Source organism: Mycosarcoma maydis, chromosome 7 (assembly GCF_000328475.2).
Source record: "Mycosarcoma maydis chromosome 7, whole genome shotgun sequence".
Classification (NCBI taxonomy): Eukaryota; Fungi; Basidiomycota; class Ustilaginomycetes; order Ustilaginales; genus Mycosarcoma; species Mycosarcoma maydis.
The window spans coordinates 69,863-93,598 of NC_026484.1; the positions used below are offsets into that span (position 1 = coordinate 69,863).

At 54.6% G+C, this 23,736-nt stretch overlaps 9 protein-coding genes across 9 annotated transcripts; 4 read left to right on the forward strand and 5 right to left on the reverse strand.

Moving 5' to 3' along the window:
* Positions 1-3,344: 3,344 nt before the first annotated feature.
* UMAG_11478 (uncharacterized protein) lies at positions 3,345-4,139 on the forward strand (the record flags this gene model as incomplete). The annotated part of the gene is made up of 1 exon (XM_011391234.1): positions 3,345-4,139. One exon carries the CDS (start codon positions 3,345-3,347, stop codon positions 4,137-4,139), a length of 795 nt encoding a protein of 264 aa, XP_011389536.1.
* A 747-nt stretch (positions 4,140-4,886) lies between these two features.
* On the forward strand, positions 4,887-5,936 carry UMAG_11479 (putative Arp2/3 complex, subunit protein; the record flags this gene model as incomplete). The annotated part of the gene is made up of 2 exons (XM_011391235.1): positions 4,887-4,948; positions 5,066-5,936. 2 exons carry the CDS (start codon positions 4,887-4,889, stop codon positions 5,934-5,936), a joined length of 933 nt encoding a protein of 310 aa, XP_011389537.1.
* Positions 5,937-6,090: 154 nt separating this feature from the next.
* On the reverse strand, positions 6,091-7,038 carry UMAG_02838 (uncharacterized protein; the record flags this gene model as incomplete). Its single annotated transcript, XM_011390977.1, has 1 exon — positions 6,091-7,038. The coding sequence occupies one exon, from the start codon at positions 7,036-7,038 to the stop codon at positions 6,091-6,093; it is 948 nt and encodes a 315-aa protein (XP_011389279.1).
* Positions 7,039-7,709: 671 nt separating this feature from the next.
* Positions 7,710-8,633, forward strand: UMAG_12196 (uncharacterized protein; the record flags this gene model as incomplete). The annotated part of the gene is made up of 1 exon (XM_011391273.1): positions 7,710-8,633. The coding sequence occupies one exon, from the start codon at positions 7,710-7,712 to the stop codon at positions 8,631-8,633; it is 924 nt and encodes a 307-aa protein (XP_011389575.1).
* A 206-nt stretch (positions 8,634-8,839) lies between these two features.
* Positions 8,840-10,363, reverse strand: UMAG_02840 (uncharacterized protein; the record flags this gene model as incomplete). Its single annotated transcript, XM_011390978.1, has 1 exon — positions 8,840-10,363. One exon carries the CDS (start codon positions 10,361-10,363, stop codon positions 8,840-8,842), a length of 1,524 nt encoding a protein of 507 aa, XP_011389280.1.
* Positions 10,364-10,799: 436 nt separating this feature from the next.
* Positions 10,800-13,898, forward strand: UMAG_11480 (uncharacterized protein; the record flags this gene model as incomplete). Its single annotated transcript, XM_011391236.1, has 1 exon — positions 10,800-13,898. One exon carries the CDS (start codon positions 10,800-10,802, stop codon positions 13,896-13,898), a length of 3,099 nt encoding a protein of 1,032 aa, XP_011389538.1.
* Positions 13,899-14,253: 355 nt separating this feature from the next.
* UMAG_11481 (uncharacterized protein) lies at positions 14,254-15,790 on the reverse strand (the record flags this gene model as incomplete). The annotated part of the gene is made up of 2 exons (XM_011391237.1): positions 14,254-15,620; positions 15,742-15,790. The coding sequence occupies 2 exons, from the start codon at positions 15,788-15,790 to the stop codon at positions 14,254-14,256; spliced, it is 1,416 nt and encodes a 471-aa protein (XP_011389539.1).
* A 1,357-nt stretch (positions 15,791-17,147) lies between these two features.
* UMAG_02843 (putative serine-type endopeptidase) lies at positions 17,148-20,213 on the reverse strand (the record flags this gene model as incomplete). The annotated part of the gene is made up of 1 exon (XM_011390979.1): positions 17,148-20,213. One exon carries the CDS (start codon positions 20,211-20,213, stop codon positions 17,148-17,150), a length of 3,066 nt encoding a protein of 1,021 aa, XP_011389281.1.
* A 1,299-nt stretch (positions 20,214-21,512) lies between these two features.
* On the reverse strand, positions 21,513-22,736 carry UMAG_02844 (uncharacterized protein; the record flags this gene model as incomplete). Its single annotated transcript, XM_011390980.1, has 1 exon — positions 21,513-22,736. One exon carries the CDS (start codon positions 22,734-22,736, stop codon positions 21,513-21,515), a length of 1,224 nt encoding a protein of 407 aa, XP_011389282.1.
* Between the last annotated feature and the right edge of the window lie 1,000 nt (positions 22,737-23,736).

Consider the following 23,736-nt stretch of genomic DNA (forward strand, 5'->3'; position numbering starts at 1 on the left):
ATGGGACCCGCGGTAGATTCCGTCGATACGAAGGCAGAAGGCAGTAGGCAGCCAGGGGGTAAGCGGTGGCATGGGAACGGCTGAAAAGCAGGAACCAACCAACGGCCGTGAGCGACGGTAACAACGCTCGAAAGGCATGTCTAGCATCCATCAAGGACGACAGACCACGGCTTTGGAGAGCTGAGCCACTGCGTGACTGGTTGATCTGGAGTGCTTCGTGCTTTGCCTGGTTCAATGTCGACAAGCAAGGGGTCGCTGCCTAATAAATTCAAAAAGGAATTTTTCGGAACGCGAGGTGGTGTGTGAGACCAACACTTTTTGGCGCTTCTCGACGCGTTCTAATCGTGAGTCGTGAGTCGTGCAATGCGTGATGATGCGTGACCGATGTCAAAAGAAAGACGGTTGCCACAGGGGCAGCGACCCTTGCATATCGGATACAGGCATGTACAACAGCATCCACGATTGGCTTTCTTGGTCGCCTCCTCGTCTGAAGGACAGCGCAAACTGGCATGATCGCACGCAGCGCTTTGACGAGCCACATGTGCTGTTGGCTTAATTTACCTTGACGACAACCAGGATTTGCTTGTTCGCTTACGTAGAGCTCAAAATGCATACCATTCCTCCCCTGGCTTGACCCATAACATTCAGACTTGTCTAGAGCACGACTAGGAGATCAAAGTCGGCCCGAAGACAAGTTTGCCGTCAAGACCACTTTCGCGCCTACGTCGCTTGAGATTAGCGAAGCAATCATTTCGCCAGACGCTTCCCGCTGCACCATAGCCCCTTGCTCAGATGAGTCGCCTTCGAAGACATCACTCGAACGTGCCGGCGTGTGCTCTGGCCTGTTTCCCTTTTGTCTATCCACCTGACCGTGATGCCGGTGTCGGCGCCGGCACGCCTCGCATACGTCCTGAGGTTATTGTCGCCACGTTCGGACCATCATTGCCGAACGAGACAGCTGCACATCACCTCGTCATCGTTTTCATCCAAGCGAGACCGACACCGGGCGCAAATCAGCGAAAGTGTTGGTCTCCTTGGACTTGGACGCGCCGATGACACCCAATTCTTCAGACAGGCTCGCATCAATCACCAACCTCGCTAACACTGCCCTTCAGCAAAAGCTGCTTGACCCGACTTCGCTGAATGCAGCAGCGGCTCGCATGGTAGATTCGCAGCAACCAGACTGCCGTTTGAGGGCAACACTCCTCTGCTTCGATCCTCGACCGCTGTGGAACAGCTTGCCTCGACACAAATGTTTTGGGCAGTGGACTTACCAAATTGTACAACAAGCGTGAACAGAGCTCTTGTCAAGTGGCCGACTTGTCGGACTGAGCGAACAAAAAATTACTTCGAAACGTTTTCTGTTCGAACGCTTTAGCTTTCGATACCACCAAGCGTTGCGATACGAGCAGACACTCTGCGTGAGTAGAGCTCAGATGTGAGCTTCGGGACAAGGCTATCTGAGTTGAGGTCGATCTTGGAGTCGCACGATCCAATGCTAGATTAGGTAAACCAGCTTGCGGTCGGTCGGGCTCCTGATTATCCGGCTTGAGATTCAGCGAAGGATATAGGATACGAGAGCTGAGGTGAAGAGTGGTACGGCGTTCGATGATGGGAAGGTGATGGAAAGCAAGGGGCTGGAATCATGAACACCTGATACGGACTTTGCAAATGTTTGTGACAAGCAAGGAGTTGTGGCTCGTCGATGCGAGGGATGGCTCGCCAACCTTCTTCCGTCACTGCATTTACCGAAAGTGAGTATCGACAGCCTAAAACGAACAATCACAGAATGGATCACGAGGTTCCTCTTCGCTTTACTCAGATTTGCATGGAAATAACAAGGCTCACCAGCCACCGATAGTCGTAGACTCGATTGGCCGATCGACATGTGGTCATCGTCCTTGTTCTTCCAATGCAAAGGCCGGCTATCATTCTCTCGATTCTGGTGTAGATGGTTTTGAGCGCCTTAGTCTTAGTCTTTCGAAGGGGAAGTCAGACTGACACAGTTCCAGGATTTAACGACAAAGTCGCCTGAGACCTTCTTGCAGGGCTTTCCGACGGATCGTCTAAAGCCAACCTGTCTTGGCCTCTTTCGAAAGGCTACTTGTCACTGTCGCGAGCAAGCCTATTCGAACTCTTCTTCTTCTGATCGCGGAAATCACTTTCGCCAAGGTTGTGAGAGATGGCGGGTGTATGCTTAGAAGCTGTGGCTAAACAGTGTATCTCACCAGAAGAGTTTCGCGATTTGCACGAGTGCCTTCGATTGCCGATTCTGACAGGCCGTAAAATGACTACACATTCCTCGCTCCAGCAGATCTCAGACAATTTTGTCTCGCCAACAATCACAACCTCATTCACCATTTCTGCCATGAGGGTATACGCTTGGCAAGCGAGCCTTATTTTCTGAATCTAGCGTCTTATGCTATCGACGATGTTACTCGCATGGATTAGCGGTCCAGCGGTCCAGCGGTCCAGCGGTCCAGTCGGATGGATCCATCATGGTCATTATAACAGAGAAGGTGACTTCCGATGAAGCTGTCTCACAAACTGGCCTCGCCGCAGTCTTGTTCATCGTAATCATGGAAGTCCACGTCTCAGATGCAAAGCCGGCTGGAGGGGGCTTCGATCGGAATACGCATTGTGGAGCGTTTCGGCGGCTCGGCCGCTTCTGTTCAGCTTTGCACTGCTTATATGACAGTAGTCATTGGAACGCTTTGATGGCGTGACAGCGTGAGTGTCTTGCCACTTTGAATGCCGAATTAGCGTGAGAAGCCCTTGCCACGCGGGCATCTCCTATGCCATCTGCCATGGCAATGTCTCTTGCAGTGCCGTTGGTCTCGAAGACTAGTGGATGAACTGCCGGTAAGGCAGTGGACCACAGTCAAGTGTCTGCCTTTCCAAAGCAGCGAGGAAGTCAAGTGGTGCCTTTTTTGTCCCACAATTTCACAACCCTTTTGCAATATCAATCGTGAATCTTGCTCAGGCCTGTCTAAAACTTGTCTTATGCTGCTCCGGCTATACTGCAGCGCTCTACCGACCGCAATCATGAATACGTGCTTTGTTCATGCTACCGATATGTGCACATAATGCCTTCTTGCACAACGAGCAGCTGCTGCCATACTGTTACACAGTAGTACGCTGTGATGGTCATACGATCTTGAGCGCGTATCACCGATGCTACATTCACACTACCCGATTTCACTCGAATTCTGCATGCTGCAATTGTGAATGCTTGTCCATCTGGACCCTGAATCTTCGAGGCAGCCAGCTTCACGCTTCTCTCCGCGAAGCCGACATCCATACATCATCGGCGTGAGCCTCACTCTGCAGCAACGCGCTCAAGGATGTCGTACCTCCCGCCTATCAATACGCTGTGGGACCACGCATCTCATCCATCGAAACGAGCATGGTCTCGATCGCCTTCGCCCGAGCCAGCGCATCACGATACCGTCCATACACAAGCAGGCCCTAGCACGCAGCTTACTCCCCTAAGGCAAGCTGCCATTCAGCGTCGACTCGTCCGACAATCAACACGAGGCGATCATCTACCAATGCGAACGAGGAGCGCCGAACAAGCACGCCTGCTCCGTGCCTTGAAAGGCTATCCGCCCATCGGAAGTTCAGCCGATGCAGATCAACTGAGCGACCTCGAAGAATCGATTGAAGTGGGAAGGTTCCAAATGGTGCGCTTCGGAGAACGGTATATCGTTCAGATTGGCCGACGACGGACGATGCGCGAAGAGGAGCTCTCGAACGAAGAGGACGACGGAAGAAGAGCTGGCTTCTCCGCTGTAGATGCCGGACTTTCGTTCGCACCAGAGGGTGGAGTGTTGCCAGCGATGCAAGACGCGTCGCTGCAGACGAATGGAGGTGACAACGAGGGTATAACAGGTCCAGGTCTCTTTGTTGGGGGTCATACGGGTCATGCACAGGCAGAATTCAACCAGAGACGGATTGCAGAAGCGGAACGAAGGGCTAGAGATGCTGAAGCGGGGGCGAATAGAGCCGCTGCTGCCGCCGAAGCTGCACGCAGCCAGGCCGAAAGACAAGCTGCATTTCAAGAGGAGCAAGATGCAGTGGATCTGGACGCAGATGTCGAGGATCTCGACGAGGGTGACGACGAGGTCGATTTTGATTAGCGCACAAAAGTCTTTTGCAGAAGTTTTACACTGTTCGTCGCAACAGAAGCACCTTGCTTGTCTTCAGCTTCCAAAGATCCCACGTTCTGTCCTTAACGCCGTCATCTCTCGATTCTGATCTATGCTGAGCGTGAGGCCATTAGATCCTTTCTATAATTGCATCACGCCGTGTGTATCTACGTGAGTATGTTGATTTGGTCTTGGTGGTGTTCCTGTCTTATAGGCAAACACGAAAGTGTGGAGAAGGAAGACGCGACTCAAGGCTGACTCGGGCGAGAAAGAGCGTCTGCGCAGGAAATGGTCGTGTCGGCAGGTGGATCGGCGAAAGGACGCACAGACCGACCGTCAACGAGCGAATATGGCTGTGTGTCAACTTGGAAATCGGTCAGCACAAAATATGTATCAATTCAGCAAAGCCATCCACAGTCAACTACTCCACACGCGCTCTCACTACACCAACGATCATCCAACTTTGGCCACCCTACACACTCCTTCTTGGAAACACATACTTAACCAGATCGTAAACGCAGCAGCTGTACCCAAAATCACTGTCACTGCCAACGAAGGCAAGGTCACAGCAGGAAAACGCTCGATCGACCGTCGACGTTCGACCACAAAGGCGTGCAACCAGAAGAACAGCATCTTGACCCCCTATTTGCTGGTTCGAAAGCATTCTTTCGGCTACTTGATAGCGCATAGCTCATTCCCTGTGTCGGATCTTTCGATCGAATCTCGTTCTTCGTCAACATGATCTTGCTCGGCACGGAAAACATCATCATCCGCGATGTCTTGACAGAAAAGTTCGACAAGTAAGTTGCATAACGCTGACCCAAATACTGGTTGGTACGGGATCGTCAACAATACTGGCGCAAGCAATCGCTGACACCCGCTTCCGACATATACCTTGCTTCCGCTGTACGTGACAGACCCGCCTCGGTCGACCAGACTTTCACAGACTTTGACGGTGTAGCATACCATCTTGAGTCAACCAGCAAGGCAGGGCCACTCACGCTTTCGATGGACATTCGATGTTGGTCCGAACTTGTACAGGCTGGTGCAATGGAAGTGCTCAAGCGCGAATACAACTCATGGATTCGAGACGCAGTGGAGCCGGAGTACAGTGTAACGCTCGAATTCGACTATGCCAAAGTGCCAGCTGCGGGACCGGAACGTGATGCGCTCATCGCCAGCGTCTCGCTACTCAAGCGCAATGCTATGGCAGCACCTTTTGAGCGAGCATTTGCGATGCAGAAGCAGCTTGAACAGGAGGCGGAAAGCAATGTGCCTAGCACGGGCACTGAAATCATGCCCATCAACTACCGTGATGACGAGGCGATCTACGTGATCCCGTCTGCGGATCGTGTCACAGTGGTATTCACCACGACGTTCAAGGAGGAGACGGACAAGGTACTTGGCAAAGTGTTCTTGCAAGAGTTCGTGGACGCACGTCGACAACCCTCGATCCAGAATGCACCACAGGTATTGTACTCGAATCGCGAACCTCCGCTTGAGGTGCGTAATGTAGCCGGCCTCAACAAGGGCGACGATGTGGGCTATGTTACCTTTGTGCTGTTCCCAAGACACTTTAGCAACGCTGAGGTGATGGCGAGCACCATCTCGCGTATCCAGCTCTTCCGCGACTATCTACACTACCACATCAAATGTTCCAAGGCCTACATGCACAGCAGGATGCGTCATCGCGTCGCCGAGTTTCTCAAAGTGCTCAATCGCGCCAAGCCCGAGCTGGCCGAGAAGGAGAGGAAGACGGCCAGTGGTAGGACGTTTCGTCGCGCGTAAACACGATGCACGCATTATTTAGACGACTAGCGTCGATGGCGAACAATAATCCATTCACCTCGAGACACCTTGGAATCATCCGATCGTTCAGTGTGTTAGGACCGCTGTGAGTTACTGCGCAGCGAGTGCTTGTATGTTTGTGAGTAGCTGGTGTCTAGACGATGCAAATACTTTCGCCAGGCGCCAATTGTTTCAAGACGCAATGCAGCCTTTTTACAGTGGGCGCTCGAAGCCGCGACACAAGCTGGGTAGCCTGATCCAAAGAGAAGTGCTCCCTTCTGAGAAGATGTCCAACCAGGCCTTCTGCTTGCTTATGCTCGTCGTGGGTAGCCAGTATGAGATGCGGCTTGAACGCTGGGATCAGTTGTAAGATGTTGGGCAAGCCACACGAGACTACACCGATCAAAGGTAGGGTTTGACGGTCGAAGCTGTGGATGAGAATGCGTTTGGCATCCTCGTCGTTTTGTCTGACACTTGCGGTAAGTGAGGTAGGTGTGATTCCATGGGGCGAGTATACGATTTGGACGGGTCGGGCTGTATTTTGACACCTAATCAGAATCGCACCGTGCAGTTTTGACCAAGCCGGACTCAATGCCCAATCCTTAGCCGGCAGATGCTGTACTGATATCCCCTGGGGCAGGACTCGATTCTGATCTGTATCGTGCCCAAAATCAACCGAACAGAGATTGACAACCTTTTCATGGTCCACAGCGACTTTGAGCCATCTCAACGCGGCAGACGAATCTGTGGTCGTAAACACCGTAACTCGTCGCAGCACAGCCAATGAAGCATGATCGGCGAGAGTCTGGGGATGAATGTGATCGGTGAAAGAATGGCTGAAGAGGATCGCATCTACTCGTTCCTCACCTTGGCTTCGATCTCGAAGCCATTCATCGAGGGCTCCTATCGATGCAAAGGCTGCAGGCTCGGTACGTGTCTGACGAGAAAAGAGCGGCGAACCGTCAGTCTGCGGCGTCGGATGCAGCCATGGATCGAGGATCACGTTGTAGAACGTAGCGGTAGCATCCACGCTTGACAAACAGGGCAGACGAAACAGCCACGACGTGTCACCGTTGAGTTTGTGCAATTCAACCGCTGCCATCTCGAAGAGCTGCGCCATGCGATATGTCATTGAGTGCCATACTGTAGCATCTCCATTATTGAATTCGCGTTTTCAGATGTACCAGAGACAGAGCGGGAGCAAGCGGCGGCGATGGGAGTATGACAGTCGCAGCGATGACCCGAAGGCGACAGACCACGTACGAATATCGACGTGGGACGTGCGTGGTGGAACGTGCGGAACACGCCACGTGTGCCGGCAAATGCACTGTTAAATCATAACTACACTTGTGACTCACTCATGACTCGTGACTTGTGGCAGCTGCACACGCCGAGTCGTGCACGGTGAGTCGTGAGTTGTGCACAGACGCCATGTTCACGGTTCGGTGTGGAGGCCAAGCTGTACTCAACAGTAAAAGACGCAAGAATCACGAGAGTGCCGCCACACTCGTGACTGAGCTGAGCCTAGCATTCACGATTGGGCGCGTGACTCGGCTTCACTCAACTGAGTCGCCTTTCTCACATTCCTGTCCGACCACTTGGCTGGCTTCGCCTCGCCTCGCCTCGCCGCGCCCCAACACCACCATCACCTTGCACCTCTTCATAGTTGGTCAACAGCAAGGCAACGGCCCTTGGATCCTCGATTGCGCGGACCGTTACAAGAACAATACTTCTCGTGACCCGATACACCACGCTCAGACACCCTAGTTGATGATGTCGAACCTATTGCAAAGCGTGCTCAGCTCGCGGCTGGCCAACGCAACCCTTGGAGGCGGTTCCAACGATTCTTCTGCCGACAGTCCACCTCAATCCAAGGAAGGCTTGAACGACTGGGAGCAGGTGGATACCGACGACGAGCTTGTCAACGTGGGATCGGCGCCAGCCACAGCTGCAGGTACACCACTCGAACGCAGTCGGCCAGCGTCTCCAACACGTGCCCACTCATCGTCTCGCCTAGGTGTAGAGACGGACACGACCGATTTCGAAAGCGACGTCGACAGTAACACTGGATCGTCATCCAAGCAGCTGAGCGCCAGCAAACTGCGCACCACCACTAGCCACACCAAAAAGCGATGCTCCAAGGCGAGCAAAACCGACCCTCTGCGTGCGTTCACGAGCGAAATCGCTCAGCACATTTTCCTCCAACTGCCCGTGGAATCGCTCCTGGCCTGCTCTGGCGTCTGCAAACGCTGGCGTCGATCTGCTACGCTCAATTACAGCTGGTATCGCCACTACCAACACAGTTTTGCCGCCAGTTCACTCGACTCTGCCCTACCCGCCCTTCCCGCCTGGGGAAGCGGAGGAGCGAAATGGACGCGTCGCGAAAGCAAAACCGACTGGAAGACACAGTATGGCCGTCAGAAACGCATGGAGGCCAAAGATGCAGCGAGGGCAGAATCCTTGCCTGGCTCAGGCACAGCGACGCCCTCGAGAACGCAGAGGATGCAGGATGCTGGCATACAGACCACGCACGAGGCGAGGATGCAACAGTGGAAAGAAGAGTCGGATGCGCAATGGACAAAACAGGAAATGCGCGATTACTACAAATCCGGCGCCAAGGGCGGCAAGTTTAAGGGCAAGAGGGAAAAAGGCGGTGTCAAGACGGGCGCTGCTGGAGATGGCGGGTTGTGGGAGTAGCATGCATCTTCTTGTTTTCGCTCGGTTCGTTGGACGTCATGTCGGATGTCCTTTTTTCATCCACGTTTCATCTTACCCTCATCATTTTATTCGCAATGCTGTTTATTCTTCCATGCAGTGTCTATCGTAGTCAGCCCGATCGACAGAGTGTTGCGTTTGTGTGCGTTCTGCACGTATCATCAGAGGATGGCAGGATGACGAGCAATCTAATACACACGCTTGTCCTGGTCCATCTCGTCGTCTGCATTTGGGCCTCCCAGGCTGACGTCGTCCATCTCGCCATCGGCGTCGGCGTCGGCGTCTCCGTCTTCGTCTGTTTCGCCGAGGGTTTGTATGTGGGTATGTGCGCCTTCTGGGCTGGTGGCAGATGCTGCTGGCTCGTCCGACGTGAGCTGTTCTTGCGACTCGCTCGAAGTGATAATCACTTGAGGAGGCGGTGGGACGGTGGTGGCGGAAGATGGTAGTTGGACATCGGCATCTTCGGACGGTGCTGAGGTGGTAATGATCGGTGTGGATGAAGACGGCTGTGAATCAGTCAGGCTGAGACCTAGCGCTGAACCAGACACCTCGGGCGCGGCTGCGGCCGAGTCGGCAGCTTGCTCGGTGGGTGGCGAGACGTCCTCTGCAGCAGGCGGTGCTGGCTGCGTTGCGACTCGGTCATCTACCACCTTTGGTGTAGCCGCATCCTTCTCGAGAGGAGGAGGAGGTGGGGACACATTAGCGGTGGTGTTGGCTGCAGACTCGGCTGCATTTTGGGTTGGTGCAGTCGTTGACGCTGATGTGGATGCGGATGTGGATGTAACTTGCTTGCCCAGCACCTGGTCAATGCTCTGCCTGATTGTGCTGGCGTTGGGTGGATCTTGGTCAAGGTAGAAAGCCGAAATGCCGACCATCTTTTTCTGATCGTGACATGCAAAGATCCAATGCGGCAGCACAGCTGGGATGCTCAACTGCATTGCCTTGCTATACCCTTGGCCTTGCGAGCCCTGTGGCGCGTTGACATCTCCCGGACTCCTTGGATCGGTGCAGACGTAGTGCGTTGTTTCAATCTGGATGCGGTCGTGCCATTTTGCCTTCATACTGGTGAGCGCCTTCTTAGCTGCTTGCAGCATCTCGGCATCGTGTACATGACCGAAGCAGACGCTGATTCCGGAGGTGTCGTTGATCGTGTGAGTGCGTGTCTTGATCACGGGCGACGAGAAGGTACCGGCAGTGGTCTTGAGTACGAGATGGAAAGTGTACTCTGCATTAACATCCAGACCGGACAACTTGGTAGATGTGTTGTGAAGCGGATTCGGAATAGGTGCCAGCCTCTGACCGTTTCGATAGATGTCGAGTGACAGCAACGTGGCAGTCGCCAGCGTCAGGCGATCCCATTCCAGTGTTACAGAAGTTTGGGTCACATTTCGGAGCCTGAGCGCTGGTGGCTTGGGCGATTGTTGACCGAAAGTGTGGAGAATATCCTCTTGTAGTTGATCGAACTCGTCTTTCTGGCGTCGTTCCTGCTGGTCATTTCGCAGTACACGGATGTTGACGACGCTACCCGAAGACACACCTGGTGGGAGGAGGAGAGAGGGGAACTCGATCAGGGAAGCCTTGTCACCGATGAGGATGGCCATGCCAGCATCAAGCTTGCCGACGGTAAAGGTGAAAGAATCATCCGAACTGTTGGACTGCATCGTGGAATGGATGTAGTTAGGTGCGATCTGTCCCACGTAGTGAGCCGACATGCCGTTTCAATAGTTGAAAGGAGAGGAGAGGAGAGGATCAGGAGAGCGAGAAAAGGCTGCAATCAGGACGAGAGAAGAATCGAGTCTGAGCGCAGTTTAGGAGGGTGGAATCGCCAACCCAACACCACACACGACTTGGCCATGTGCACGTTGGCCCACGCGCTTCTTCTGTCGCCGATCAGCCCGATCCAACCACAAATACACGTGACTCTTGGTCCACGATCCGCCCGCATTCCCGATATTTTGGCTATGCCCAGACGCGCGATGTGCCGAAATGAAGAAATCACGATTATTAATTTGTGATTGACAGGATCGGCTGTGCTTCTTTTTGGCGGATCCGAAATACCAAACGGGACTCCGCTTTGGTGGTTCATCCATCTTTTCTTCCACCTCCCTTCCTCCACTCTGTCGTGTGACGCTTCACCAACGGGCAGGAATGATCACATTCATCCCGCTCTCGGTACCCTACGCCACTGCGGCCTCAGCGGCCGCGGAGGTGGAGGGATCTGAAAAGAGCGTGCGAACCAAGCTCGCATCGGATTCAGCATCCTCCGAGGAACAAGAGCATCCACGCGCACTCGCCTACCTGCTGCAGATGGACGATGTCCGAGTGCTCATCGACTGCGGGTCCACCGAGGACTTTCTTTTCCATGGTACGTCGTCGCAGTCAGACGATAGTGCAGACGCTGAGGCGGAATCACAGCCGCAACCTGAATCTTCTTCTATGGCTCAGCAAAGACAAGCTTCCGACCTCGACATCAACCATCTCAAAGCGGCTCCTCTCGACACACTCCTTCGACAGCTAGCATCCACAATTGATCTTGTTCTGCTCTCGCATTCTTCGCTCGACCACTTGGGCCTCTATGCCTACGCTCATGCCAACTTGGGTCTGCGGTGTCAGGTGTACGCTACCATGCCGGTGCAGAGCATGGGCAAGCTCACCGTGCTCGAAGCCATACAAACGTGGAGGAGCGAGGTCGATATCGAAAAGGAATGCACGTCTGCATCGACACGTCGCTGCCTCGCTACGCCCGACCAAGTGGAAGACGCATTCGAAGAGATCAAGACGGTGCGATACATGCAACCCACCCATCTCGAGGGCAAGTGTGCCAGTCTTACGCTCACAGCCTACAACGCAGGGCACTCGCTCGGCGGTGCTGTGTGGAAAATCCGCAGTCCTACCTCGGGCACCGTCGTCATTGCGCTCGACTGGAACCACAATCGTGAGCGTCATCTCGACGGCACGATCCTGCTCTCGTCTTCTGCAGCTGCGCCTGGCGCGCCTGGATCCGGAGCAAGCGCTTCGGACGCTGTGCGACGTCCAGATCTTCTCATCACCGAGATCGAGCGTGGGCTGGTCGTAAATACGCGTCGTAAAGACCGAGACGCAGCTCTGATCGATCTAGTCCACACCACCATTCAAGCGGGTAATTCGCTTCTGTTCCCCGTCGACGCCTCGGCACGTCTGCTCGAACTCATGGTGCTGCTCGATCAGCATTGGGCTTATGCTTATCCTCACGCTCGTTTCCCGCTCTGCCTGATCAGCCGTACGGGTAAAGAGGTGATCGAACGGTCTCGCACCTACATGGAATGGATGACGCGCGAATGGGCGACCAAAGCCAACGAGACGATTGAGGCAGACAAAGATACGTTGCCAGCCAAAATGCAGCAACGCAACGCTCGCGGCGGCGGTCTTCGCCCAGCTGCTGCTTCTTCGCCCCTCGACTTCAAGTACGTCAAAGTGTTTCCTACTTTGCAAGCAATGGACGAAGCCATACCGCAAGATCAAGCCAAAGTCGTTCTCGCCGTTCCACCGTCCATGACTCATGGTCCTTCACGGAAGCTTTTGGCGCGCTTCGCTCAAAATCCCAACGACGTCGTGGTGCTCATCTCACGCGGCGAACCCGGTTCGCTCTGTCGTGAGCTGTGGGATGCGTGGAACACGAACCAGTCGAAAGGATTTTCCTGGTCACAGGGCAAACTCGGACAAGCCGTCGTAGCGAGCAACACGTCGCTTCGGTTTGAGCTGAAAAGTAAAGTTCCGTTGGAAGGCGACGAGCTGCGTGCGCATCGAGAGGCAGAACAAGCGGAACGCGAGCGTCTGGCGCAACAGAGAGCGTTGCTAGCGCGATCGAGAAGACGGTTGGAGGCGGACGAGGATGATTCTTCCGATTCGGATTCCGAGGGAGGCGAAGAAGGTGAAAACGAAACTGTCTACGACGTGGCCGGCGGTGCGGATGAACCAGGCGGAGCGATGATTCGCAAACGTCCGTACGGGGTAGCCTTCGACGAAGCAACCAATCCTGGTGGAGCATTGTCTGGTGGAGCAGGCGCAAGTGGCGACACGAACCAGCTCTCATTCGACATCTACCTCAAAGGCAATGCGAGTCGCGCCACTTCATTCTTTGGCTCAAAAGCAGGACAAGAAGGGCCGTTTGGTCTGGGCGTGCGCTACCGTTTATTCCCGGCTATCGAACGCAAACGGCGTGTGGATGGGTTTGGCGAGGTGATCGATGTGACACGCTGGCTTTCGAGGCGTCGTGCGCTCGAAGCTGCCGAATCCGCAGCTGCTGATCCTCTCTCGGAATCGGCAACGCTCACCGCCGAAGCCAAACGCAAACAGCTTGCTGCTCAGGAAGAAGCACGTGCGGCTGCGGTTCCTTGCAAGTTCATCACGCAACTCGTCTCGGTACAGCTCAACTGCAAGGTCGCCTTTATCGAAATGTGCGGCTTGAACGACGGACGCGCGTTGAAAACGCTGATCCCGCAACTGCACCCACGCCGGCTGATCATGGTCAATGGTGATCGCGAGACCAACGCCGACATGCTCGATGTGCTGGATGCGATCAAGTCGCTCACTCGCGACATTTCGGCACCACGTTGGTTAGAGAGTGTGCAGATTGGTCAGGTGACGAATTCGTACACGGTACAGTTGGGTGAGGGACTGTTGTCAAGGTTGGAATTGAGCAGGTTTGAGGAGTTTGAAGTGGCACATGTGCGCGCGTTGGTTCGAAGGGGGATGGGTGATGCAGAGATGGGTGGCGTGGCGATGTTGGAGACCGAAGAGGATGTGGCTGCTGCGACCGCAGCTGCGGCCGAGCAAGCAGAGCGAGAGGATACGGCCAAGCAAAATGTGCTGGATGAGTTGGCTTTGTCTGGGATTATGAGAAGCGTTGCTTCGCAGACCATCCGAGCTTCGCGCTTCGGTGCTTCGAGTAGCGTCGATTGCGCGCACTCACCAGTGCAGGGAACGCTGTTCATCGGAGACCTCAAGCTGTCAACGCTCAAAGCGCTCCTCTCGTCTTCGCCGTACCGTTTACCTGCCGACTTTGCCGGTGAAGGTATGCTTGTCTGTGCTCCAGCCACCATGACCGCTCCAGACGCTGTCAGCGTGTCCAAAAGGGGCAAAGGCAGGATTGTCATAGAGGGCAACGTCACCAGAAACTTCACATCGGTCAGAAACGCTGTTTATGGCTTGCACGCTCGCGTCGCCGGTGGCGTCTCGCTTGCGCACCAAACGCATGAGCAGCACTGATCATCGCACTGCGTCAAGGCTCGGGGCTCAAACATCCTGTTATCACTCACAATCACGAATGCATGCAATCTGGCACCTCGATCGTGAATCGCTCTTAAACGGGATGCGACGCTCCGATGCGCGTGTGGAATTGCGCGCGATCCGCGAGCCCCGGTAGCGGTGAATGAGAGTTGGCACGCTTCTCAGTGACACATGGACAGGTGTGCGCAAGTGCGTGGAACGTGGCACACGATGGTCAAGCAAGTGCACATGCGGTTGTGGTACACATAATGCGGACACGTGGTGTAAAAACGTAGCCACATGCATACCGGCGTTAAGGGGGATACAAGGCGTCGTGAGGTGAAGGTCGGACGAGTCAAGCGAGGTTGTTGTGGACGGTAGCGGGGCCAAGGTTGGCTGCGGCCTTTTGATTCTGTGTGGGCATTTTTGTTCGAGCCGCAGTCAAGGCGGGTTTGGAAGGGTCGATGTTGACGAGGGCTTGGATTTCGGCTTCGGCTGGTGGAGCCACTTGGCTGACGAACGAGAACTCGGAAGCAGCCATAGTCTCGAGGACACCAACCACATTTCCGTACGTGTCCTTGAAGACCTGTTTGGTGTCGTCTGAATCTTGACCTATATTGGCGGATTCGTACTGCAAGTACTTGAGCAGCATGTAGAAGCCCGATGTGACGATCGCCGCCGAGTACGGAGCGATCCAGTAGATCCAGTCGTATTGTTGAAATGTGGCGAGCACCGTATTCGGTCCCAGCGTACGCGCAGGGTTGAGCGAGCCTCCGGTGTAGTTGGTGCCAGCCAATTCGGCCAAGAAGAGAGCAAGGCCGATGCCGACAGGCGCAAGGAACGTGCCTCGGTGCTTCTCGGCGGCAAGCAAGAAGATCGCCAGGATCAGCTGGCTCGTCAAGAAAAATTCAAACAAGAATCCTTGCACGACGCTCGTACCGTTGGCCAGCGTAGTTCGCGCGTTGAGACGGCCAGGTAGCAGGCCGTCAGCAAGCGCAGCAGCGGCGATACCACCAGCGAATTGGGCGATGGTCAAGTGAACCAGCTGGAGCTTTCCCAAAGTTCCCGTCAAAAACAACGCCAGGGTAACCGCCGGATTGAAGAGGCCACCAGAAACACGGTAGAACGTCCAAGCGTTGACCGCGAGGGAGAAGCCGAAGCCGAGCGAGGAAAACAACAACGCCGACGTGTCCACCGGTGCGTTCTGCGCGAGCGACGTAGCCTCACTATCTCTCTGCGTGGCAGCTTGAGCGTTGGATGCCTGGCTGGCAATGATGAACGAGAACAAGAGGAACAAAACCGTACCGATAAACTCGGAGACGAACGCAATCACATTATTTTTGAGCACGAGCCGACGTCGAAGTGCAGCGCGGTAGTGATGTCGATGTTTGTGCTCGGTTTGGTCGACCTGCATGAACGATGGCAGCTGCTCTTCGATCATGCTGCTCTCGCGCCGTTCGAGCATAGTGGGCTGCTCCTGCGTGCGGTCGCCGAGCGAAAACATGGATGGCTGTGCTACCATCTCACGCACATTGCTATCTCCGCTTGGCACCGGAGCGCCAGTGCGAGCCAGTGCGAGACCCGACTGGTGCTCTTCGCGCTTGCGTGCGCCATGAACTAAAGTAGTGTCTGTGCAACCGCGATCAGCTTGACACATGTGCGTCGGTTGCTTGCCTCCTACATTGTAGACGCCGCTGCCAGCAGCAGGAGGCTTGGGATTCGCTGTGAATGTCAGCCGTTGCAAATAGGTGAAAGATCGATCATCAGTCTTGAGACCTGTACCGCGTTGCCCGCCACTCCAATGAACTCTCTCTGCCACTCGCGAATGCAGAAGCGTACTCACTCATGTTGGTGGTGCGAGAAAGCTGCTGTGGCTTTTGGATGGTGGTCATTTTGAGGTTGATCCTGGAGCTATCCTGAGGATGCTTTGTGGGAATATGTTGGGCTGTGCTTGCAATCCAACGATGATGGGGGCCAGCGCGAGAGGCGTGCGCTTTGCGATACGTTGAGCACGGAGCGTCTTGAGCGCTGCTCTCAAGGGAGGGTCAAAGGGTCGAGGTGACTTGGAGGTAGGGAGAGATCGAGTGGTTAGAAGCCAGCAAGTCGTCGAAGCTCTCACATTCAGAAGGACGGATGAAAGGCGGAATTCTCAGTCGAGACGTTGACCTACGATCTGGCAACCAGCCAAGCTCATGGATCAGTAAGTGACGACAGACTTTTGCTGCTTCCGACCGGCTTGAATTTGCTGTTCCTCTTGCTCGCTCGATTCAGCACGTAGAGAGACTGACGAGATGGCTATTCATGATTGCCAGGGACCTTGAGGCATCACAGATTCGACCACATCCTCGCTTGTTGCAGCATAGCCGACATGGCCCAGTTTGATCGCTACTTGTGCGCGGTTGTTTTCGATGCCGGTTCAGAAGCTGGACAGACACACCCAAGACATGAATCGCCAAGCTACATATGGTGGTACGCTACACACACGGCGCAAGGCCTGCTCGAGGCGTTATCATCTGGAATCGGCACAAGCCAACCAAGAACGAGCATCAAGATGAGCGTGCCACCCAAGATTACCTCACCCGCCAAACGAGGTGCGTGTTGACAGCCATGCTAATGTGTTCAAACACGAAAGAGAAGCGATCACGCATTCTCTTGCATCTTTCACGAATCGTGAATCACGAATGTTGCTCGATCAGTCAATGCTTCGCAAACAAGACTCAGGCCGAGTGCGGAGTACTCAACGTTTTTTGGGATTGTGTCTTCCCATTGATCAACATCATACCCAACTGCTTGTGCTTTTCCTCGGCGCTTCGTGCTGGATATCAGCTGCTCTCCAAATCTCGAATGTGGCTCCAACTCACAGACAGATTCCGCACACCCAAACACCGCACGCCGTAGTCGGCTGCGAGTTACGTCACTCGTGACTTTTTTGTTGTTGATTCGTGATTGTTTGACAGCTGCATCGTGCATGCACTCTGCACTCACCACTCACGCTTCGACCCAGAACAGCCGCGCGATGCTATTTTTAGGCCTCTCTGAAACAAGCAAGCCGCTAGACGATCCGTCCAAACATGTCTTCGCATTCACAAATCCGCGTGCGCCAAGGCCAAGCAATCATCTGCTGACACACGCCTCGTGAGGCCACGCGTATCGCTCTGCCACACCAACCCACGGCGACCAATTGAGTGCGCTTTACAAGATAGAGTCAATGGTGGAAAGGTTACATGTGGCAAACTGAGACTCTCGAGATCATTTCTGTCCCGCGCCAGCAAGCAGATCCCTGCCCTCGGCAGCATCTTGCCAGCTGCCTTCACCGGCTGAGCCGGCTCCAGATCCGCCCGAGGGACTTTCGTCTTCATCCTCGATGTCGACAATGGCTGCAGTTGCGGCTCCACTATTCTGCTGAGTGTCAGGACCAGTGCGTGCGGCGTCTACGTCGTCGTCTTCCTCGGCGTCATCGTCGTGTAAGGCAAATCTGCGATCGCCATCATCATCATCATCCAGGTCGTCACGGTATGGCTCGTCCGTGCGTCCACGACCAAGCAAACCGCGACCGGCAGAAGCTTCTGCGGCCTGATCCTCGTCGTCGTCGGAACCCTCAGCAAACGCATCATACAGCTCCTTTGTCCTGCGCGACTTCTCACCGCGTCGCGATCCGCGTCCGTCATCATCCAAATCGCCCATAGCCACCTCTTCGTCGTTGGCCAGCGACTCGTAACCACCATCACCACTGCCGCCTCGTCCTCCTCCACCACTGCCACCGCGACGCATCTTGCGTTTCCTCATCACAAAGAACGCCGCGAGTGATCCGGCAAAGATGATCACCAACCCGCCAGCTACAATCACCCAACTGCTGTTTTTCTTGAGTCCTGAAATGTAGCCGGTATCCGCTTCGGGCTGCACCGCGATCGGAACGCTGCCGTTGTGGTTGGTAAAATCGACGTGAGACTCTCCTTCGGCGATGCCATGGTTAGACGGAAGATGATCGGTAGGCTTCTTGAGTTTTGCTGAAGATGTGTAGCTGGGAGGTAGCTTGATGATCGTTGTCTCGGGTGCGGCGGGCAGCTTTTCGTGGTACTCGATCGAGTCTTCGGGGAAGTTCCACGGCACCGCTTTGGACGGATCGATGGATTCTCCCCACAGTGACATGCTCCATGCGTAAATGTTGCCTACTCTGTTGGGATGCGCTGGATCGAACACACGAAGCTTCCACTCGCCAGTGGGCGACTCACCCCAGTGCTTGAGCGTCATGAAGGACCAACCAGGGAAACCTGTCGTCGCGTCATCGTAGCGTCTCGACCTCGCCAAAGCCGACTTGGTGCCATGCGGAGAGATGAGCTCGACGTTGACATCACCTCGACGCTGGTGGGTGATCCAGACACGAACCGTGACGTGCTCAACGGAGGCCAGATTGGCTCCCTTGAGGTGGTCTTCGGTGACGGTGTACGTGGATTCGGTGCCAGACTGTGTGATGAGCGTCTCTGTTGCCGGTAGCGTAATGTTGGGCGACTCGTACCAAGCTTGCGGATTGACAAGCTTGTGACGCTTGGCTTCTTGAACAAACTGGTAAGCGTCGAGGAGACCGTAACCGTACTTGTGGTTGAAATGATGACCTGCTTGCGTCTGTTGCCAATCAGGATCTTCTGGGTTGAACTTGACGGCGCTGCGCACAGCAATGTGCTGCACATCGCGCCACGTCAGCTCGGGTCGGACGCTGAGACCAAGTGCGATGACACCGGCTGCCAAAGGAGCAGCAGCGCTGGTACCTCCGTGCGAACCGGTGCATCGATTGACGCCGTTCCAGGCGACATCGGTAGTATGAATATGATCACCACTTCCGGAGCTCCAGCTGGTAGCGATGATGGCCGAGCACATCTCCGAGTACCACGGGTGTTGCCCCTCGCGGTCGACGGCAGCAATGGTCATGGAATAGATCGAGTTGGTGTAGCCATCAAAGTTACACTGATCATCCGAGGCGCCTCCGTTTCCGCCGGCAAAGACAAAGACGCTACCCTTGCCGTCTCGTCCGTTTTGCACACCATTGAGCATCGCCTTGGCAATGAGACCTTTGGGCGCGTCCATGCTGCGACCGTCGTCGGGTGGTCCCCAACTGCAGCTATAAATGTCGTTTTCCTGATAGGCATAGTTGAGCGACGCAGCTTCGTCGACGTCCGAGATGGGCCCTGAAAGGATACGAACGCCAGAGACTTTGGCCTCATACGCGACACCGACACCGCAAACATCGTTCTTGACGGCAGCGATCTCACCAGCACATCGTGTGCCGTGCTGATCGTCACTCTCTCGCGGCTCGGGGAGCTCTGTGTGCGAGTTGAAGTCGTAACTGCCCGGTGCGTAGAAGTTGTCCCTAAGGTCGGGGCTGTGCATATCGAGGCCATCATCGATGAGGCACACTTTGATGCCTTTACCTAGAATGCCCTGTTCCCAAATTGCGGTCACATTGAGGTCGTTGCCCGTCTTGCGATCGTTGGCAAGATGCCACTGATCGGTGAAGATGGGATCCTTGATATCGAACTTGGACATCAGATCGGCCGTCTTGGCAGTCGGGATCATGGGTGGTCGAGGTGAGGGATCCGCCGATCTCAGACGAAAAGGCCAGCCGTCGACTGCTGGTAGTGGATCACGAAGTTCGGGGTATAGATGTGGCATCTCTGATGGATCATAGATGACGTTGCGCTTATGACGCCGCCTGACCTCTTGACGCTCAACAGCTTTTATTGACAGTGCAGCAGTGTGCTGACGCTTTGAGAGGTTGTACGTTGTGATAAATCCGGGCTCTCGGGCTGAGCGACGAATACGAGACCAACGCTGTAAGACGGGGTCCTGCGACTCGGGGACATCGGGTCGTGCGAGTGAAGCCGAAGCCGATGCCGATGACGAGGTTCCGGCGCCGCCACGCTTTGCTCGTGTGTCGCTGAGCTCTGGGAAGGGCTTCTCTGATCGCACGAGCCAGTGGTTTTGCAATTCACCTGCTCTTTCGACAAATTCGGCACCCAGCGCCTCTGCAATTGCGCGCGGGTCTGGCTGCTCGCCTGAGCGAGCGTGCACCTCGATTACATAGTAGTGATGAGTATCGTACGACCGTTTTGCGGGCAAGGGGACGGAGCGCTTCTGATGCGACCATGGATGGAGTGTTGAGCGCTTGTGCTGCTGTGTGACGCGTTGTGGTGCTCCTTCATCCGAGCAGGTCGTAGCAGCAAGGGAGCTGTTCGCGTAAGCATTAGGCTGCGCAGCCGACACTGTGAGAAAGGTGCCGAGAAGGAGCAAGAGGGAGCTGGATAGCTTGATGGCTTTCATGGTTGGCGAAAACGAAAGGAGCCTGTAGAGCAGAAGCGACAACCTGGCAAGCGTTCCTCTCGACGATTATGTAGACTGAGAGGGCGAGATGAGTTACTCGACTGCACGAGACAGATCTGAGCGCTACCGCGTTGGTCTGAAGCAATGTCGATCGATGCCAAAGTGGCCGAAATAGCTTGAAGATGAAGAGCTATCACGATCTGTGCGACATGAGCGAGCACCAATGAAGGAGGGAGGTGGCGTTCGTCTGGAAATGAACCCCTTGATGGCCGAGAGACGGAGGGAGCTGTCGAGATGGACAGGTCGTAGATTGAGTTGAAGGATGAGAAGAACAAGACGATCTAATCGTGTGCGAGGAACCACAAAGTGAGCAATCACGAATCAATCGAGAGACTCAGAGTCGTGAGTCTCAAGACTTGTGACACGCTTTGAGGTGGCCTGTGTGGCGTGTGGTGTGAGCTGAGCTGGAAATTCAGGGTTCGCCGCGTACGTTTCTTTCTATCTTTTGGCTGGCGTGAAGCACAGTCGTGAGTAGAATATCTGAGGGAAACCCAAAAAATTGCCAACTCGTGACTTGTGAGTGGTGACAGTCACGAGTTGTGTGTGTGGTCGAGTGTGTCCTGTGTGTGATACAATTCGTGATTGTGAATTGTGAATTCGAATCCGAGCTGGCAGTTGAGCGGCAAAGCTAGGTTTTAAGCGCCTCACGAGAAGCAAGAACCCCCTTGCGATTCTTCTGCAGCCAGCCAGCTGTCCAATCGTGAATCTGCTCGAATTGCTCACAAAAGCAGTCACGAGTTGGCACATCGCCTCGCCTCGCCTCGCGGTATGGTTGTTTCAATCACGCTGATCTGTCAGGGCGTTGCTTTAACTTGTGATTCGAACACTGTGACTGTTGCTGCGGTTGTCTGCAAGGGTTTTGCGCATCGTCTGTCCAGTGCTTTCGACTTGCTTTGCTCCTCTCGATCGTTCATCACACACATTCGTGATTCGTGATTCGTGATTCGTGATTCGTGATTCGTGATTCGTGATTCGTGATTCGTGATTCGCGATTCGCGATTCGATTTGAGAAGGCTACGTTCGATGAGAGCGAATCTATCGATCCCGCCCGATCTTCTGTACTGTCTCAGCCCCGATGCCACGCTCAATTTCCCCTAGCGAGCTGCTCCTATCATGTGTCTACACAGAGTCAAGCGTCAATATGACAATGAAGGATACAGAGCAAAAAGTCCATGCATAGTATTGCGATTGAGACAGATGGAGAAAGGCCGCGAAAGCGAAACGTCGGTGTCAACACACTCACAGAGCATCGTGCTCACTCGCAAGCGAGCGCTTGTCCTCGTCGTTCGACAGCGGCGCATAGCGTCGGATCAAACCATCAGCTGCCGCAGCGACCAGATCAATGGCATTCACCTCGCGCTGCCACGTAGCCATGTCGATTACATCCCTCTTGGCAAGCTGTCTGCGAGCCAAGCCAGCTGCTACACTTTGATCCGCCTCGGCGCCATCCGAAATGGCACGACGACTTCCACCCACACCAAGTGCGTTGCCCAATACGCTACCCAATCCGCTCAGTATATTTTGCAAGTTGACTCCGGACAGTGGGCACGGGAACGAAACATTGCGGTTAAAGTTGACGGGCACCGTGATGCTGAGCACTTCAACATCCACCTCGATCTTGAACAGGAAGCTCAAATCACCCGAGCCGATACTCGATCCACCAGTCAAATCGAGTCTGCAGTCCGAGGCAATGTTTCGAATCAGGCTGCCATTCGGATCCTCGCTTTGGTTGTACTTGATCTGGAATGGAAACTCGACCGTCGTGTTGGCGTTGGCTCGGATTGCCTGGTCGGTTACTAGGCCGTGGCCGAGCGCCGTCGACTGGTCCTCCGAATCGTACGCTGTCGCTTGGAGCTTTTTGATGTTGGCCGAGATCGAGTTGGGGTTGCTGACCGAGATGTCGATGCTGACGTTGAATGAGAAAGCACCATTCTGATAGTTGACGCCGTTCTGGCTGGGTACACCTATACCCGAGATGGCGATGTTGGGTGGTCGGACGAACAAGGCGAGCAGGCAGATGATGGAAACCACAAGGATGATGGCGAGGATCAGATTGCCTATCAGGATCCTACACAGCTTGGCAGGACAGCTGCGCGACTGGAACGCACGCTTGTCGTCCTTGGTCCAGATCGAATTGCCACTCGCACGCTTGGCAGCGTACGGGCTGCCAGAGTTGGCCTTTTCCGCGCCCATGTTGTAGTTGTCCATCTCACCAGCGCCAGCGCGGAGGTGGTTATAGTGATTGCCGTAGTCTTGCTCGTAGTCCCGATGCAGTGTACGCGACGGATTGCTGTCGTGGCTCTCACCCACCTCGTCACGATACTCGTCGTGATCCGGTCGAGACGAAGGAGGATCGTAGGGCTGCAGCGAATCGGCAGAGTAGGGATCGTGAGGATAATTGTCGTTGATATGTGGCAAGGTCGAAGAAACTTGTGCCCTGGGACTCTGAAACGCGTATGACATAGTGATAAGAAGGACAAGATCCCAAACCTGTCCGACCTGGACCTGCGATGAATGCAAGTGCGTGCGAGCAGGATCTGTAAAGGCTATTCAGACGAGGAATCGTGTCGATTCGACTTTGTGCTAGCTGCGAAATAGCGCAGCCGAAACGCGTTTTCTCAACAACGATGGTGTGCGTACGATGAGCTAAACGAGAAATAGACCAAACCCGAAACCGAGTCGCGACTGTTGTCGAAAGCACGAAGCACAGCGGCGGATGTCTGAGAGTGCCAAGGCGAAAGAGAAGAGGCGACAAGTGGTAGCTTTTCTGGCCAACAACCGTGAACGAGTGCAGCAAAGACGGTGTTTCACAGTGGTGAATTTTAGTGGAGGTCAAGGTGTCTTGGTGTGTCACAGAGCAGCGTCAGACTCGTGTCGCTGCTGAGCTGCCCGAACGTGAGTCGTCAATCACGAATGTACACCGCCTTGGATTTTCGACTTGACTGGGGTCTGCAAGGATTTCATGGCTGTGTTGCGCGAATCGTGGCTGTACGCCAGAGTCATGAGTCCGATACACGAATACTAACGATTTACGCTTGTGATTGTGATTTAGTCGCGAGTTGATAAAATCGTGAATTGGTTCAAAATCAAACTTGGAGTGTCGAGCTATTCCATACCACGGTCAGCCAACGTTCTGGCTTGCCGAATCACGAGTCGCGAATCAGCTGCATGAAAACAAGTTTGGTCATTCTCCCATCACGCATGCTGTCATCACGAATCACGAGTCACGAATCAAGGATCATGAATGTCAACTGTGCATGGAGCCTGCGTGTGCGTGTGCGTGTGCGTGTGCGAGTGCATGAGCTCCTGCTTCTTCGGTGATTGATAAATCGCCGTTGGATGGGATTCACAGATGACTCGTGACTGAATCGGGGCAGGCAGGTCACGACGAAATCCTGCGACTCTGCCAATCATCGTCTCGATCCGGGTTCGTGTCTAATTTCGGCACCGACCGCCAACTTGG